Consider the following 16,448-nt stretch of genomic DNA (forward strand, 5'->3'; position numbering starts at 1 on the left):
GAGTATTCGATAATATAAAACATACGCGCACACATGCATATATATATATATATATACGTATTCATATGCATATTTTCTTGGCGGTGTAGTATTCATACGAAATGAAATGTCGATTATTTATTTATCCTTTACCGTATTCGTTAAACTATTACTTTTCGTTTGTGCATTCAAATCCTTACTCGCCTGTTTTGTATAGAATGGTTTCTTGTTCTTGTTACGGAGCGCGGGACGTGACAGTATACATGATGTCGAAAACTAATGGTTTAACGAATACATAAAACATACAATATCGTATTATTAGAGAAATGAAGGTTACGTTGTCAGAAATATATATATGTGTGCGAATTCTATCAAACCGATAATCTAAGATACATACTGAAAACTAGCCTACATTCCGGTAAAGGATAAATAAATAATCGACATTTCATTTCGTATGAATACTACATCGCCAAGAAAATATGCATATGAATACGTATATATATGTCGGGTTAACATTAGGATTTAAGGCGCGTAACGATTCTTCGTTTGAATTAGCCATTGTTTTACAAAACAGAGAGTATATTTACACGAATAAACAAGGTTTTACAAATATTATGAATAATGAATTTTTATAAATGATATGATTGATTAACAAATGATAAATTAAATTATTAATTAGATTAAAGAATAATAAGTTTTATCGAACAATAAAAGAAACGAATAATATATCTTACGATTTACTAATTTAACGAATAATGAAAATTAACGATTGATAAATTTACAAATATTGAATTTAATTTACGCTATAAACAATGATCCGGGGTTCAAACGAATCCACGGTCAACGGGAAAACTTTAAACAATTTTATAACACAAAAAAATACGTTTGCTGAATCACTCGGAAAAAATTACTCGATGTATCACTTTCCAAGGCGATCACACGAAATGCCTCTCTGCATAAAATCTTTTTCGTAATCCGACTGCATTTTGTTTGTTATATTCTCGCTGGAAACATCGAGAAGGTTCCAATCGTTGTTGCTAGGCAATATCTGTCAGAAGTTTGTTATATACTCCTTGGAAACATCGAGAAAGATCCAAACGCCGTTGCTAGGCAGTTTCTGTCTGGAGATTGATTCCTCATACAACGTGTGTCCCATTATATCGACATCTCTAAAGTACAATTCTATGTGATTTCTAGGGAGAACAATACAACCGATCCACGCCTTCGTCAGGCAAAACGTTTATCCCGTGACCGTGGCTACGTTCAGCGACCAGTTGTCACCTCGAACCCACTTTCGCTTTTCACAAATGTCAAACAATTACAGATGACAATTACTTAATTACAGTTATGATAAGATCTGGGCTAAAGCATTAAAAGGCCTCCTCAAAATTGCATAGGGAAGGCTCCGGTTTTCATTTCATCTCCGACACGGCCATACTGACTATCACACGTCCTCGTGTGCAGCTAAAATACAGAGTTTTAACATTAGACTCGGTGTAACTGATATTATTTACCATTCGATTAGATGTTCCAAATAAGTCAAGGGTCCAATTCAGCAACAAGCTCTGTTCAAAAATTTGACAAGCAAGGAAATGAAAAAAGAACTCAAATTAGTGTTATAGTTTGTATTTAAAGTACCAGTTGCACTCCGTAAATCACCAGTCAGACCGCAATGACACGACAGATCATTTTCGACTCCACACAAAGATCTCAGTTTGTTGAATCACATAACCACGTTGGATGCATAACAAAAAGCACAAGACACCAGTGAGGATATTATAGAAAGCACAGGGCACCAGTGAGGATATTATAATAAGCGCAGGGCACCAGTGAGGATATTATAATAAGCGCAGGGCACCAGTGAGGATAATATAGAAAGCGCAGGGCACCAGTGAGGATATTATAAAAATACAAGCACTACACTGGGAGTATTATAAAAGGCGCATACACTACACTGGGAGAATTATAAAAGGCGCACACACTACACTGGGAGAATTATAAAAGGCGCATACACTACACTGGGAGTATTATAAAAAGGCGCATACACTACACTGGGTATATTACTATGACCACAATGCGGCGTTAATGATTCCCAGAGATCAATGTGCTCGCATCGTTATTATCACCGTCGCTGTCATCACCGCAGACATCCAACTCAGCAGGAATACAACCATCTGGCATCTTTCTCAACTTGTCATGTCTATCCTTATATGACCGTTTGCCATCTAGAGTTTTTAAAATATATCTATCCCCCTCTAAAACTTCCGTTATCACGAATGGACCCTTGAATTTCGGATCTAGCTTTGTTTGGTTTCTCTCCTCGTTCTTACGTAACACAAAGTCGCCGAGATTAAACCTAACTATCTTCGCTTTCGTTTTGTCAAACCGGTCTTTATCATAACTGGCGCAAGTCTCTATGTTCCGTATCGCTTGTTGCCTTACATTGAAGATGTCTACTTCCTTTTCCTCAATATTATCAGGCAACAATAAACCGTAGGGCCTAGCTGCCTTCCCAATTAATAATTCCAGAGGACTTGATTTGGTTACACGATTGGTAGTGCAATTCAAGACCAGTTGTATCTCTCCAATCGCGTCTTGCCAAGATCGCCCGGTCGTTTCCACCGTCGTTAACATATTTTTCAGCGTACTCATAACACGCTCTACCTGTCCATTGGCCCTACTCGCACCAGTTGCTATTAAGTGAAGTCTAATATGTCTATTCTGGCAGAAATTTTGGAAATCTTTACCCGTAAAACACCTTCCTTGGTCTGCTATTACCCGGCAGGGATTGCTGAATAAAAATATAGCGGACTTAAGTGCTATAATGGTATTAAAGGAATCTAATTTACGAGTATGATACAGGTATACAAATTTCGTGAAAGCATCAACTAAAACAATGATATACTCTTTCGAGTCACTCTTACCAATTTTTTTTTAATTTACCCGTTATATCCATGTGTACCGTATGCCAGGGTATGCTGGTCTTAGGTATGGGATGTAGTTCAGCTTGTACTTTACCTGAACTAGCCTTCGAAACTCGACAAGCATGACAGTTCTCAACGAATTTGCGAACATATTTCGCCATTCCTTCAAACCAGTAATACTCGTATAGTTTCTCAAGCGTTTTATCCCAACCTAAGTGCATAATGGACTGATGCACATGATTAATGACGGACCACCTGAAACCCCTTGGGACAATGGGCAAGCAAAGAGTTCTACCTTTTCTCTGTATTTTCCGATGGAGTGTACCAGACCGTAATTCATACGTATTCGCAATATCTTCCGCGAGCTCTTCATTTTGCAACTTACGGACGATCTCAGAGATTTGTGGGTCGCGACGTTGTTCTGCTAACAACCAATCATCGGAGATTTCAGATAGATTGATTTCTTTCTCTACAATTTTGTTGATCGTACGATGATCCAGATCTACGGGATTTCTCGAAAAGAAATCTACATGAGCCATTCGTTTGCCTTCCCGATACATAATGTCAAAGGTAAAAGTTTGCAGGTAAGCCCACCATCTGTAAACCCTGTCATTTAAATGTACCTTGTCACTGGATGCCTTCAGAGAATTACAATCAGTGACAACAAGAAATTCCCGACCGTGCAGATAGTGACGAAAATGCTTGATGGCGTTTACCACTGCCAGCGTTTCTAACTCATAAGAATGATATCTAGATTCCGCAGGGCTAGTCCGCTTGCTATAATACTCAACTACTCTATTTTTACCTTCGACCCTATGCATTAGGACAGCCCCAAATCCTTCGGAACTAGCATCCGTATGTAGTTCTATTGGATATTTGGGGTCAAAAATCATTAGCACCGGCTCATTGGTCAGAATAGAAATTACTTTTTGCCTAATTTTTTCATGTTTATCCGTCCAATTTATGTTCTTGCTACCGGAAGTGAGAGCATACAAAGATTTCATTACCTGTGAGAATTTAGGAACAAATTTTCGAAAGTAAGAAGCTAAACCAATAAATTGCCGGAGCTGTGTAACAGTCGTTGGTGCGGGCAAAGAGCTCAAGGCTTGTACTTTACCTGGGTTTGGTCGGACTTCTCCGTTATGGATCACATAACCCAGATAAAGTACTGACGTCTTCAAGAAAGAACATTTAGAAAAGTTGAAAGAGAATCCGGCGTTTACGAGGGTATCTAGGACGGTGTTTAATCTTTCTAACGCCTGATCTATCGTATCGGCAATAATTAAAACATCATCCAAATAAACGACAACATATGAATAAGCAAGATCACCTAAGGCATTGAAAATGGCCCTCTGAAAAACAGACGGTGCATTCTTCAATCCAAACGGCATCGTCATGTATTCATATTGACCATCAGGAGTAACGAACGTGGTATATTCAGTCGAATTCGGGTGAATAGGAATTTGATGAAACCCGCTGGCCATATCCAGGCTTATAAAGTATTTCGCCCCTCTCAGTCTCGCGATCTGGTCAGCTATGAGAGGAAGAGGGTACCGATCCGCGACGGTGTTTTTATTTAATGCTCGGTAATCTACACATAATCTATCTGAACCGTTCTTTTTTTTAACAAGTAATACAGGGCTTGCGAATGGTGAATTACTCGGTCTTATGATTTTTGCTCGGATCAGTTCACCTATCCTCTCTCGAACTATTCCCCGCTCCTCCTCACTGAGTCTATAAGGACTTCGTTGCACAGTAACGTTGGGATCAATTAAACGAATTTCTAATTGACCCGTATTTACACGATTCCGCGGAAAACCCGTAATAAATGACTCTTTGTATTTCTCGAGAACAGAAATCAATCGATCTTTATCGTTACCAACTACATCAGTGTCGACCTCATTAATGTTGATCACATCTTCCGCGACTCTGCTACAAGCGTTAACTATTTTTGTCTTACAAATATCGACACTGTTTCGTGTAACATTCACGTCAAAACCTTGGCTCAAAATTTCACGACCAATCATGATATCGTATTTTAAGTAATTATCAGAAAGAGCATGAAAAGTTATCTCCAATGTAAAACCGTTAATACATACAGTGGATAAAATCTGATATGTACTGTTAACACAAGTATTCCCTATGCCTCGCATTATTACTACATCAGTCGTTCGTTTGCCAGAAAATTTCGAAGCTACGGATTCTTTGATTAATGAGCATTCGGCTCCGGAATCGAAATAAAATGGGTACGACTCACCCAGATGACTTAATTTACCAGCTGGAGGCTCTACCACACAGGAGTCGACTCGACGTTCATTCTTGAAGCCGGATTTTCTGTTCTGCAGTTGTGGACAATCAGGTGCGATATGACCCTCCGCACGACACTTGAAGCAAACCACCTTGGACGATGAAGCTGGACGGTTTCTTTCCTGGTGTTGTGTATCCTTTGTATCCTTTGTATCCTTCGTATCCTTCCGCTGTTCACTACGCATCCTCTTGCGACACTCCGTTATTTTGTGTCCAAGAGTACCACAATAATGACACTTCACCCGGTAATGCGATAACTTGCGTCGTTTAACTTCAGGTTCCTCCGATGTATTTCCTAACAAAGTTGCCGGCAGATCGTTGTAAGGATAAGCTCTCATTTCTTCATAAAATTGTTCCTCCGTCTTGATATTATTTGCGAGCGTTAATCGATGAAAGCGTTGATCTTGTGAGTTTAGCATATAAAGAGTTAAGGCATTGAGTACTTCGGGCATCGTTAGATCTTGCATCTTTATCTGCAACATGGAACGGAGGCGACTACCGTAAGCTCCTAGAGTTTCGATCTCCGTCGGTCGTTCTCTGGACATCCTTATTAATGCCGTGGCGGCTGTCTCTCTGCCACCAAAACGCGAAAGGAATTGTTCCTTAAACGTTGGCCAGGAAAGTTTTCCACCGCGCACTATTTGTGAAAGCCAATGTGCAGCAGATCCCTTTAGGGCACGATTTAAAGCAGAAAGTAACACACTATCTTGCATCGGATAGTCTTTCAAAATCACATCTGTGTATGAGCACCACGCGAATGGATCAGCGCCCGTGCCTTCAGGATCAAAACGTGACAACGTTACATCCTTAGGTTCCATACTCGACTTTTGCTCCCTAGGCTGAGTCATCTGGTTCATGATTTTCATGAGTTGTTCCAAAGTGACACTTGGGCTTGATCCCACTTCTGATGTCGGGTTAACATTAGGATTTAAGGCGCGTAACGATTCTTCGTTTGAATTAGCCATTGTTTTACAAAACAGAGAGTATATTTACACGAATAAACAAGGTTTTACAAATATTATGAATAATGAATTTTTATAAATGATATGATTGATTAACAAATGATAAATTAAATTATTAATTAGATTAAAGAATAATAAGTTTTATCGAACAATAAAAGAAACGAATAATATATCTTACGATTTACTAATTTAACGAATAATGAAAATTAACGATTGATAAATTTACAAATATTGAATTTAATTTACGCTATAAACAATGATCCGGGGTTCAAACGAATCCACGGTCAACGGGAAAACTTTAAACAATTTTATAACACAAAAAAATACGTTTGCTGAATCACTCGGAAAAAATTACTCGATGTATCACTTTCCAAGGCGATCACACGAAATGCCTCTCTGCATAAAATCTTTTTCGTAATCCGACTGCATTTTGTTTGTTATATTCTCGCTGGAAACATCGAGAAGGTTCCAATCGTTGTTGCTAGGCAATATCTGTCAGAAGTTTGTTATATACTCCTTGGAAACATCGAGAAAGATCCAAACGCCGTTGCTAGGCAGTTTCTGTCTGGAGATTGATTCCTCATACAACGTGTGTCCCATTATATCGACATCTCTAAAGTACAATTCTATGTGATTTCTAGGGAGAACAATACAACCGATCCACGCCTTCGTCAGGCAAAACGTTTATCCCGTGACCGTGGCTACGTTCAGCGACCAGTTGTCACCTCGAACCCACTTTCGCTTTTCACAAATGTCAAACAATTACAGATGACAATTACTTAATTACAGTTATGATAAGATCTGGGCTAAAGCATTAAAAGGCCTCCTCAAAATTGCATAGGGAAGGCTCCGGTTTTCATTTCATCTCCGACATATATATATATATGCATGTGTGCGCGTATGTTTTATATTATCGAATACTCTATAAAATAAACTACTCAAAACAATAAATAACGCAATCGAAGAATTACAAACACACAACATAAAATATATATATATGCGTATATTCACACGAACAATACTTTAAAGCAATATTAATAAGTAAATGTTTAATTGCGATAGAATAAGGAAAACGAGCGGCAGACAATTACTTCGATATTAAACAAAATTTAAAGACCCGTTACTATAACTTTGCTGATGACATTTATGAGCAGCCATGTTAGATTTACACGCGTCACGGCGACAGGAATATTAAGGATTAATGGAAGTCAGGCGCGAGAAATAAATCATGAAAACATATTGTTAACACTTTTCTTTAATAAAATATGTGCGCAACTACAAATGTAAAAATATATATATAATCAATTAAAAAGGAGGAAATATAGAATTAAAATACATATATTTAATAAACATAAAATAGATATCATATTTAAAATATATATATATATATATATATATATATATATATATATATATATTTATCATACATAAAAACAAAAGCCGTTTAAAAGGAAAATAATAATAAGGAACTTCCGATGGAAATGTCTCCGCAAACATTGTTCGAACGTCGATCACCGAAACCTAGGGAAACAACAAGAAAGGGGAAACATCAAAATCGCAAAAACAATCATTAGCGTACCCCCAGCGAACCACCAGCCCGTGGGGGATGGCATTATAAATAAGCAAGCAACGTAGAGCAAAAAAGACTCGATAACTATCATCTAGCGATTAACATTATTATTCTGGTGAACATTATTACGCTCAATTATCATTTATTATTCCGGTGAATATTCTTATTACGTTGCTCACTCATTAACATTATCGTTATTATACTCACCAACTATCGATCATCATTAACATCCTAGTAAATATTCTTATTACATTATTCTTTGTTCATTGTTATTGCGATCTTCGTTATTACGGTTTATAATTATTTTGTTCACTTTTGTTAATTGTTTCGTTACTACGTTCGTTATTGCGCTCATCTTTAGAAATTAGAAATTTCAGTTCGCTGTGGAGTGCGGAAGCGTGCAGACGTGTCTCTAGTGCCCAGCGTAGTCCGAAAACAACACGTGTCGCCCAACCGTCGAAAGAGAACACAGCTAAGTGTCCCTTACCCTTTAGGGAGAAGAAAATCCCACGCACCTAACCCCAACCCGAATACTAGCCTCACAGCCTCACGATTAGTTGTTCATTCCGAATTAACTAGCTCGATGATGGCCCAGCAACCGCGACCAGGCTCTCCGGAGCTGACTCGCAGCTACCCCGTGCTACCCCCCCCCCCCCCCACCCGTGGCAGAAGTGTAGCAGAACTATCCGCACTAACGACGCTAATACTACAAAGAAAAGGAAAATAGAAACAGCAACGCAAATAAACACACACAACAGGTTCGCCGTATTGGAATCCTCAAACGACGCCATGGAAATCGTAGAACCGCCATCAAACCAACACTCACAGAGAATCCCCCCTCCCCCACCAATATTTGTGGACGACGTCATTGACATACAGACAATGATCAAGTCCCTAGAGAGAGATATCAGCAAGGAGGAATATAACCTTAAGATAAGCAATAATAAAGTAAAAATACTGCCGACGAACCCAGAAGCTTACAGAAAACTCACCAAGACACTCAGGACCCTGAACGCCAACTTCCACACCTACCAACTCAAACAGGAAAGGCCTTTCCGGGTGGTCCTACGAAACATACACCACTCAGCAGACATAGACGAACTCAAATACGAACTCTCAAAACTCGACCACGAAGTCATCAACGTAAGTAATATAAGGCATAGAGTCTCGAAAGACCCGTTATCCTTATTCTTCCTAGACATTAAACAAAAGCCGAACAATAAGGAAATCTACAACATCAGTCGCCTAATGAACGCGATAGTAAAGATCGAACCACCGCTCGTGAAAAAAGAAATAGTGCAATGCAAAAGGTGCCAAAGGTACGGTCATACGCAGAAATACTGCAACCATACTTTCCGTTGCGTTAAATGCGCAGGCACTCACTCCACTGACCAGTGCGCCAAATCACCGGAAACCCCAGCGAAATGCATCCACTGCCAAGGGGACCACCCTGCCAACTACAAAGGCTGCCCAGCATATAAAACACTATACACGAACAGGTACCCTAAGCTCAGAGCAAAAGAGGTATCTAACCAAACACCCAGCCCGCCGAAATTCACGACTACCCCAACCCCCTCAACCAACCAAACACCCAGTCCTACCAAATTCATCTCCACCTCAACCTCCTATGCCCATGCAGTACAAGGCATCCAAAATAACCCGAACAGCCAAAGGAACCTTCCCCAAAACAGTGTCCCCAACCCACCTAACACAGACAACTCCTCAAGGCTTGAAAAGCTAATAGAGAAACAATCAGAGCAAATAAATCACTTGCTATCGCTACTAACACTCATCGTGGAAAAATTAGCACGCCCCGACTCAAAATAAAACCAAGGCGCATAGCACTCTGGAACGCCAACGGTCTAGCGCAACACAAACTTGAACTAGAACTCTTCTTAAAACACCAGCAAATCGACGTAATGCTCGTATCGGAAACCCACTTCACCGACAAGAGCTACCCGAAAATAAATGGTTACAAATTCTACCATACCCAACACCCCAGCGGAAAGGCCCACGGTGGCACCGGAATAATAATCAAAGCAAGTATTAAGCACTACGAACTTCCATCATTCCAGAAAGACTACCTCCAAGCAACAAACGCAGCAATAGAAGACTGTCATGGCTCAATCACCACCTCAGCAGTATACTGCCCTCCCAGACACTCCATCGCCAAAGAAGACTTTGATAACTTCCTGGACACCCTGGGCAATAGATTCATAGTTGGAGGAGACTATAACGCCAAGCACATCCAATGGGGCAGCAGACTGGTTACAGCAAGAGGCAAAAACCTCTTAAACAGCATAATAAACAACAACCTCAACTACCTCACCACATACGAACCCACATACTGGCCCACTGACACCAACAAAATACCCGACCTTCTCGACTTCTTCATAACTAAAAATATCCCATCAAGACACGTCCAGATCAACTCCTCGGCTGATCTCTCCTCTGATCATTCTCCCGTGATAGCAACAGTCAGTTCAACAATCATCGAGAATACACCTAATGGCTCCATTCACAACCAACACACCAACTGGCAGCTCTTCAGAGAAGTCTTTACACACTCAACCTCAGCCTTCACCCCACTAAAAACAAAGGAAGATATCGAAGCAGCCACGGAATACTTAAACACGAGCATAATAAACGCAATCCGCCTCTCCACACCGACAAAGCCATCTAACAGCAAACAAGAATATCCCCAATACATACTAAAAAAAATAGCAGAAAAACGTAGACTAAGAAGAGTATGGCAGACCCATAGAACACCGGAGGACAAACGCAAACTTAACAACGCAACTAGAAAGCTATCCAGAACCTTAAGAAACTATAAAAACGACTGTTTCCATAAATACCTCGCCAGCTTGTCCCCCACAGCCGACGCCAACTACTCACTATGGAAGGCCTCCAGGAAACTCACACGCCCCCCACAAATAATCTCACCTATCCGCCGTCCGCAAGGTGGATGGGCGCGAAGCCCTATAGAAAAAGCCGACCTGTTTGCTAAACACTTGTCAAAAGTATTCAAACCCCATTCCCCCAAAGCCGCCGCGGACGTTACTGAATACCTGCACACCTCCTTCCAAATGTCCCCTCCTATCGAACCCTTCTCCTCTGCAGAGACTATAGAAACAATCAGTCGCCTAAACCCCAAGAAAGCAGCAGGACACGACCTAATAAGCAATAAAGCAATCAAGGAACTTCCCACAAAAGGGATAGCACTCATCACATCGATTTTTAATGCTATCCTTCGCCTGGAACACTATCCTAAGGCCTGGAAAATCTCATTGGTTACCCTCATCCCTAAACCCGGTAAACCGATATACGAAACCTGCTCCTATCGCCCAATCAGTCTTTTACCTACCCTGTCCAAACTATTCGAGAAGATGCTCACGAACCGACTCCTTCCAATCCTAGAGAACTTGAAAACACTCCCAGATCACCAATTCGGCTTCCGAAAACATCATTCTACAGTAGAGCAAATCCACCGCTTAACTCATACGATCAGCTAAACACTCGAAAAGAAAAAATATTGCTCAGCGGTTTTCCTAGACACCCAACAGGCATTCGACAAAGTATGGCATGAAGGGCTACTATACAAGATTAAAAAGATCCTACCTCACCCCTACTACTCCATCCTAAAATCTTACCTAACCAATAGACAATTCATGGTTAAATGCCTAGACGCCACTTCCGCAACATTCCCAATAGAAGCCGGCATACCCCAAGGTAGTGTCCTCGGACCCCTACTGTACTCCATCTACACTGCCGACCTACCTATATCAAACGATATAACAATAGCGACATTTGCAGACGACACAGCGCTATTAGCTACCCACGCAGACCCGGTAATAGCCTCATCCACTCTCCAGCGAAGTCTCGACTCCATGGAAAAGTGGTTTCACAAATGGGGCTTCAAAGTCAACGAAAAGAAATCCTCACATGTAACCTTCACGCTCCGAACACAAACCTGCCCCCAGGTCACCATCAACAATGCAACAGTTCCTAGCAGGGACACAGTCCGATACCTGGGCATGACCCCGGACAGGAGACTAACGTGGAAGACACACATCTCAGATAAAACGAAGCAACTAAAGGACAAACTAAAAAAACTCTATTGGCTCACGGGCCGACGCTCCAAACTAAACATACAGAATAAAATTACCCTCTACAAGACCGTAATAAAACCTGTCTGGACCTACGGAATCCAACTATGGGGAACAGCAAGTAACTCCAACATTGAAATACTCCAACGCTTTCAATCGAAAACGCTAAGATCCCTAATTGACGCACCTTGGTATGTAACCAATGAAACAATACACCGCGACCTCAAGATACCCACCGTCAAAGAGGAAATAGCAAAATATAGCGACAGATATAGCAAAAGAATCAACAAACACCGAAACCCCCTAATCACTGGACTACTCGATACGACGGACCAGATTCGCAGGCTGAAGAGGCACTACCCGCTAGACCTAAACGTTAGATTCATTTAATTATCCAAATTAAGCATATGCACTTACTTATAATACTTATAAATTATACCTATCTATAATAAGTATTAACTTATTGTAAATAAACAGCCATGTCACTGCGCCACGCCAGAAAAATTACTGAAAATTCTCAACGCGAGAATTGATTGTAATTTCAACAAATAAATAAAAAAAAAAATCTCTAGAAATTTTGTATAGTATTTTGCGCTTCGGAGTCTTTAGTTTTTCGGTCAGGAAAGGAGAGCCGTGACCAAGGAAAAAGAAAATTTTATCTTGAACGCGCATTGTAATTGCGGTATTAATCTAGTCAGTAAATTGTTCTGTCCGTACCGAAATAGATAAATAAAGTAAACGTTGATAGTAAACTGTATTCGAGTTCAAGTAATAAACCCAGCAAAAACTTCGACGACCAACGGAGCAGCTGAGGTAAATGGCGCCAGACAGCGCCTACTCCTCAAGGTAAGAGAATTAATTCTGAGAATTTCCTTCTTCTCTGATAATTTCGTTGCCCTCGAGAATCGAATTAGAACTTCCTATCATCGATCTCGTTTTATTTTCGCGAACGGTTTCGAATATAGAATCATCGTTTAACCTTTAAATAAAAAGGAGTTGTCCGCTGTGTCGGCTTCTGCGAACGGTGTTTTCAGCTACTGAACCACCCACTGATCTTCGCATTCCTCCTCCCATTGTTGGCAGAATATTGCCCGTCTTTGGGCAAGGCTTGCGAAATCACACAAATCCCGCACAGAGAGGACTATTAAATACATCGTCGGGGTCAATCGAAAATTAAGAGAGATACCGGCATTGCTAATAACCGATATTCTTGCCACCGTCGCATGCGATTGTAAGAGAGAAATAGGAGAACAATTTCCCTTCGGAAATTTAACCAACGGATCGTTTGCTGTGTTGGCTTGTGCAAACGGTGTTTTCGATTATCAAAAACACCCGTCGATCTTCGCATTCCTCCTCCCACTGTTGGTAAAATACTACCCGTCTTTGGGCAAGGCTTGCGAAATCACACGAGTCCCACACAGAGAGGATCGTTAGAATCATCCTCGATTATTAAACTCGAAAGGCAAGAAGATCGTGGTAACAAAATCCATCGTAGGAAATGAATTGAGTTTCGGTTCTAACGGCAACCAGTTACAGTGAAACTAAAAGAGAAGAAGAAGTCGAACGTAAAAATAAATTTATATATATATGTCGGAGATGAAAGAACACCGGGGTCTGTAATTGAACAATTGTAGTTTTTCAATCCGATTGTAATTGTTCGAGAGTTGTGATAATGAGCTTGGGCTCGAGGCGACAGTCAGTCGCCGAACGTAGCCGCGGTCACGGGATGAACGCTTTGTCTAACAAAGGTATGGAGTAATTCTATAGCTCTCCTTAAAAGAAATATTCGTGGCGACACGCGACAGTAAACATTCCAACGGTTTCTGTCCCGTGGCTCGCCACACGCAGACCCTATTCTTCGAGTAAGATGATTGCCAGATGTCGATGCGTCTCCGCAGTACATGTTCAGCTAGCTCGAGGGCCCGTTATAAATCTTAAGATTTAGTCAACTAAAGTCCTTCAAACAGACAAACAGTCTTTGTCCCAACTACGGAAAAATAGGGGAGACCTATTCTTCAACGAGCGGCGTCTCCCACTAGCAACTTTCCCTCGAGGACGGCTAGCATCTTTTTCTAACCACCGGTATAGAGATTGACCAATTAGCGGCAACGCCAATTTCCCTTACTTTCTGAACGAAGGCTTTTCTCGACGAATCCGATGATCTCGTGTCCTTAGACACACCCCAATATAGTTTTCCTCTGTGGCATCATCGGGGCGGGAAAGTCATTCTCGCTCGCGATCTCATCGATTAAAGAGTAACATCTTCGCGATCAGTGGTTATTTCACGTTTTAACCAGACTTAGACTTTGTGAGTATGTTCTTTTGTCATCCTGTTGGCCGCGAATTCGTTATTGAGCCCGAGACCATCGTCACTAATGTCGCGAGTGCCAAACCGGCGTGATCAGTTATCAAGACTGTAATAATTCTATCATTGCATTAAACTACGCCTGTGTGTACCGTACCAATGGCTAATTCTCGAGAAGATTCATTTGACGCCCACAACCCTACTCCCAGTGCAAATCCGACATATATATAACTAAATATATATATACGTTAAGTTAAAATATATATTAAGTTAAAAAATACACTAAATTCTTCCAGAAACCATTTTCAGTATTAACGTTATGAAGAATTTTTATAATTTTTAATACGTAGGAAAACAAAAATTTTTAATACGTACATTTTTACACGTATTTTACGTATTTTCTAGTAATTCATTAGAAAGACCTTAAGGCTCCTTACTCGAGGAAACGATCAGTTCATCTCCTAATGGAGCGTATCAAATATAGGAGTGCCGCCCTATAGAGCGATAGGACGTGATATTTAATCCATTTGCGCCTATAAACGTAAAGCAGCATTCATCGTTGTAACTATGCTTGTGCACATGTTAAACATTGCATCCCTTTGTTGAGTTGCTAAGAAAGTAACAGATTTTTAAAAATTTCAATTTTTAGACATTTTTAAAAAATAACTAAAAATGTCTCCTTTCTTAAGGATCATAGTTATCCAATAAAATTACACTATTAAACAGAAACAAGTCATAACTTAAGATAGCAAATACTTTAGTTCCATTCTTTAAGCGTTATTTTGAAAACTATGAATTTGCATGAATATCCACTCTGTGTTTATACATTTTCTAGCAACATTCTTTCAAAAAATCTATGTTATGTATTTAAAGATGAAAAGATTCTATGAACCAAGGAAAAGGAAATCAGAAAAGAGCCAAGTTTTTATTTCGTATTTTTATAAATTATTTCTTTAAGAGAAAGAAAGTGAAAAATGTGTTAAAGAATAGAAGAAGAATTTTGAAAGTAGATTTTAAAAGATAAATAGACCAAAGAATACAAAATCAGTGCACTGAAATCGGAAAATATAAACAAATAAGCTGTCTGCGTAGTTTGCTTAGGGATCATTGATTAATATTGGGTTCAATGGTTACGATAGAATGACTTCTCGAGGTTTGTGTCGACGTTTTTGAGTGTTTTCGGTGACTATATTCATGATCGTTGTAAATTATTTTGAAGCTGCCCTGCGTTACTTATTTTCGCTATGTCCGATATTAGGTGCCATTCTATGTTCTTTTAAAATCAATAACCAACGTTTAATGTTAGTTTAATCTAAATATTATGACAATTTTATTTATCTTATTTCTTTACTTTGACTTCTACTTAGTTGACCTGCAATTAATGCAAAATAAACAAAAACATGACATTATTTCTTTTGTGTATCTAAGGAAAACCATAAGTGTCCACTAATAGGGAAACTCCCCCTAGACCGATTTCATTGCTCCCAACAATGTCCAAAAAACTTATAAAAAGTTGTGAAGTTATTGAAAAAAATATTTGAAAATGGGGTGGGAAAGATAATCACTGAAAGAAGTTTAATTCCATCGGATCAATTTGGCTTCAAGAATAAATACGCCACGAAAAAGTACATAAGGTAACAAACAAGATCATCAATGCACTCGAGCTGAAACAGTACTGCACTATTCTATTTTTGGATGTTGAAAAGCTATTTGACAAAGTATGATGTGGGGGACTTCTTGACAGAATTAAACAAAACTTCCCTATCGATATTCTTCTGTTTGTTAAATTATACTTTGGAAATAGAATATTCTTTGCTGAATATCAGACACTCTTTCAGATTACACACTGTCAGTGCTGGCGATACTCAAAGTTATGTTTTCATAACTACATCGTATACTCTGTATGTATACAGCCGATATACTGGCCAGCTCTAAAAATACTTTATTTTAACGTTCGCGGATGATACTGTAATTCTAACTACCGAGCTAAGGTTGTATCGACATTATTACAGTAACACATACGATTGCTGGGACTCTGGTTAAATCAGTGAAAAGAGGGTATACCGACAAATGTAATCACATCGCTTTCACGTTAAGGAAGGACAGCATACCTCCCACTTACAAAGAATTTTAGGCATGAAAATAACACGATATAAAATGGAATCCATAAATGTATATAAAAGAAATCATGTAAAATGATTTATTAAATACAATATTATTATATATATAAGTTTGTATGTTTATGTGAAAAGCTTCAGTTAACTTTTCCAATTGCAAACAAAGTTAATGTATACA

At 39.5% G+C, this 16,448-nt stretch overlaps 1 protein-coding gene and 1 long non-coding RNA gene across 6 annotated transcripts in view; one reads left to right on the top strand and one right to left on the bottom strand.

Annotated features, from left to right (window-relative positions):
• The window catches only part of LOC143304057 (uncharacterized), a 37,090-nt gene that overhangs the window by 8,828 nt on the left and 11,814 nt on the right, over nucleotides 1–16,448 (top strand). The window lies entirely within an intron of this gene.
• LOC143304028 (uncharacterized) lies at nucleotides 489–7,025 on the bottom strand. The gene is made up of 2 exons (XM_076626312.1): nucleotides 5,161–7,025; nucleotides 489–1,443 (listed from the first exon to the last, which is right to left on the bottom strand). The coding sequence occupies exons 1-2, from the start codon at nucleotides 6,173–6,175 to the stop codon at nucleotides 1,424–1,426; spliced, it is 1,035 nt and encodes a 344-aa protein (XP_076482427.1). The 5' UTR covers nucleotides 6,176–7,025; the 3' UTR covers nucleotides 489–1,423.

Source organism: Bombus vancouverensis, chromosome 18, assembly GCF_051014615.1.
Source record: "Bombus vancouverensis nearcticus chromosome 18, iyBomVanc1_principal, whole genome shotgun sequence".
Classification (NCBI taxonomy): domain Eukaryota; kingdom Metazoa; phylum Arthropoda; class Insecta; order Hymenoptera; family Apidae; genus Bombus; species Bombus vancouverensis.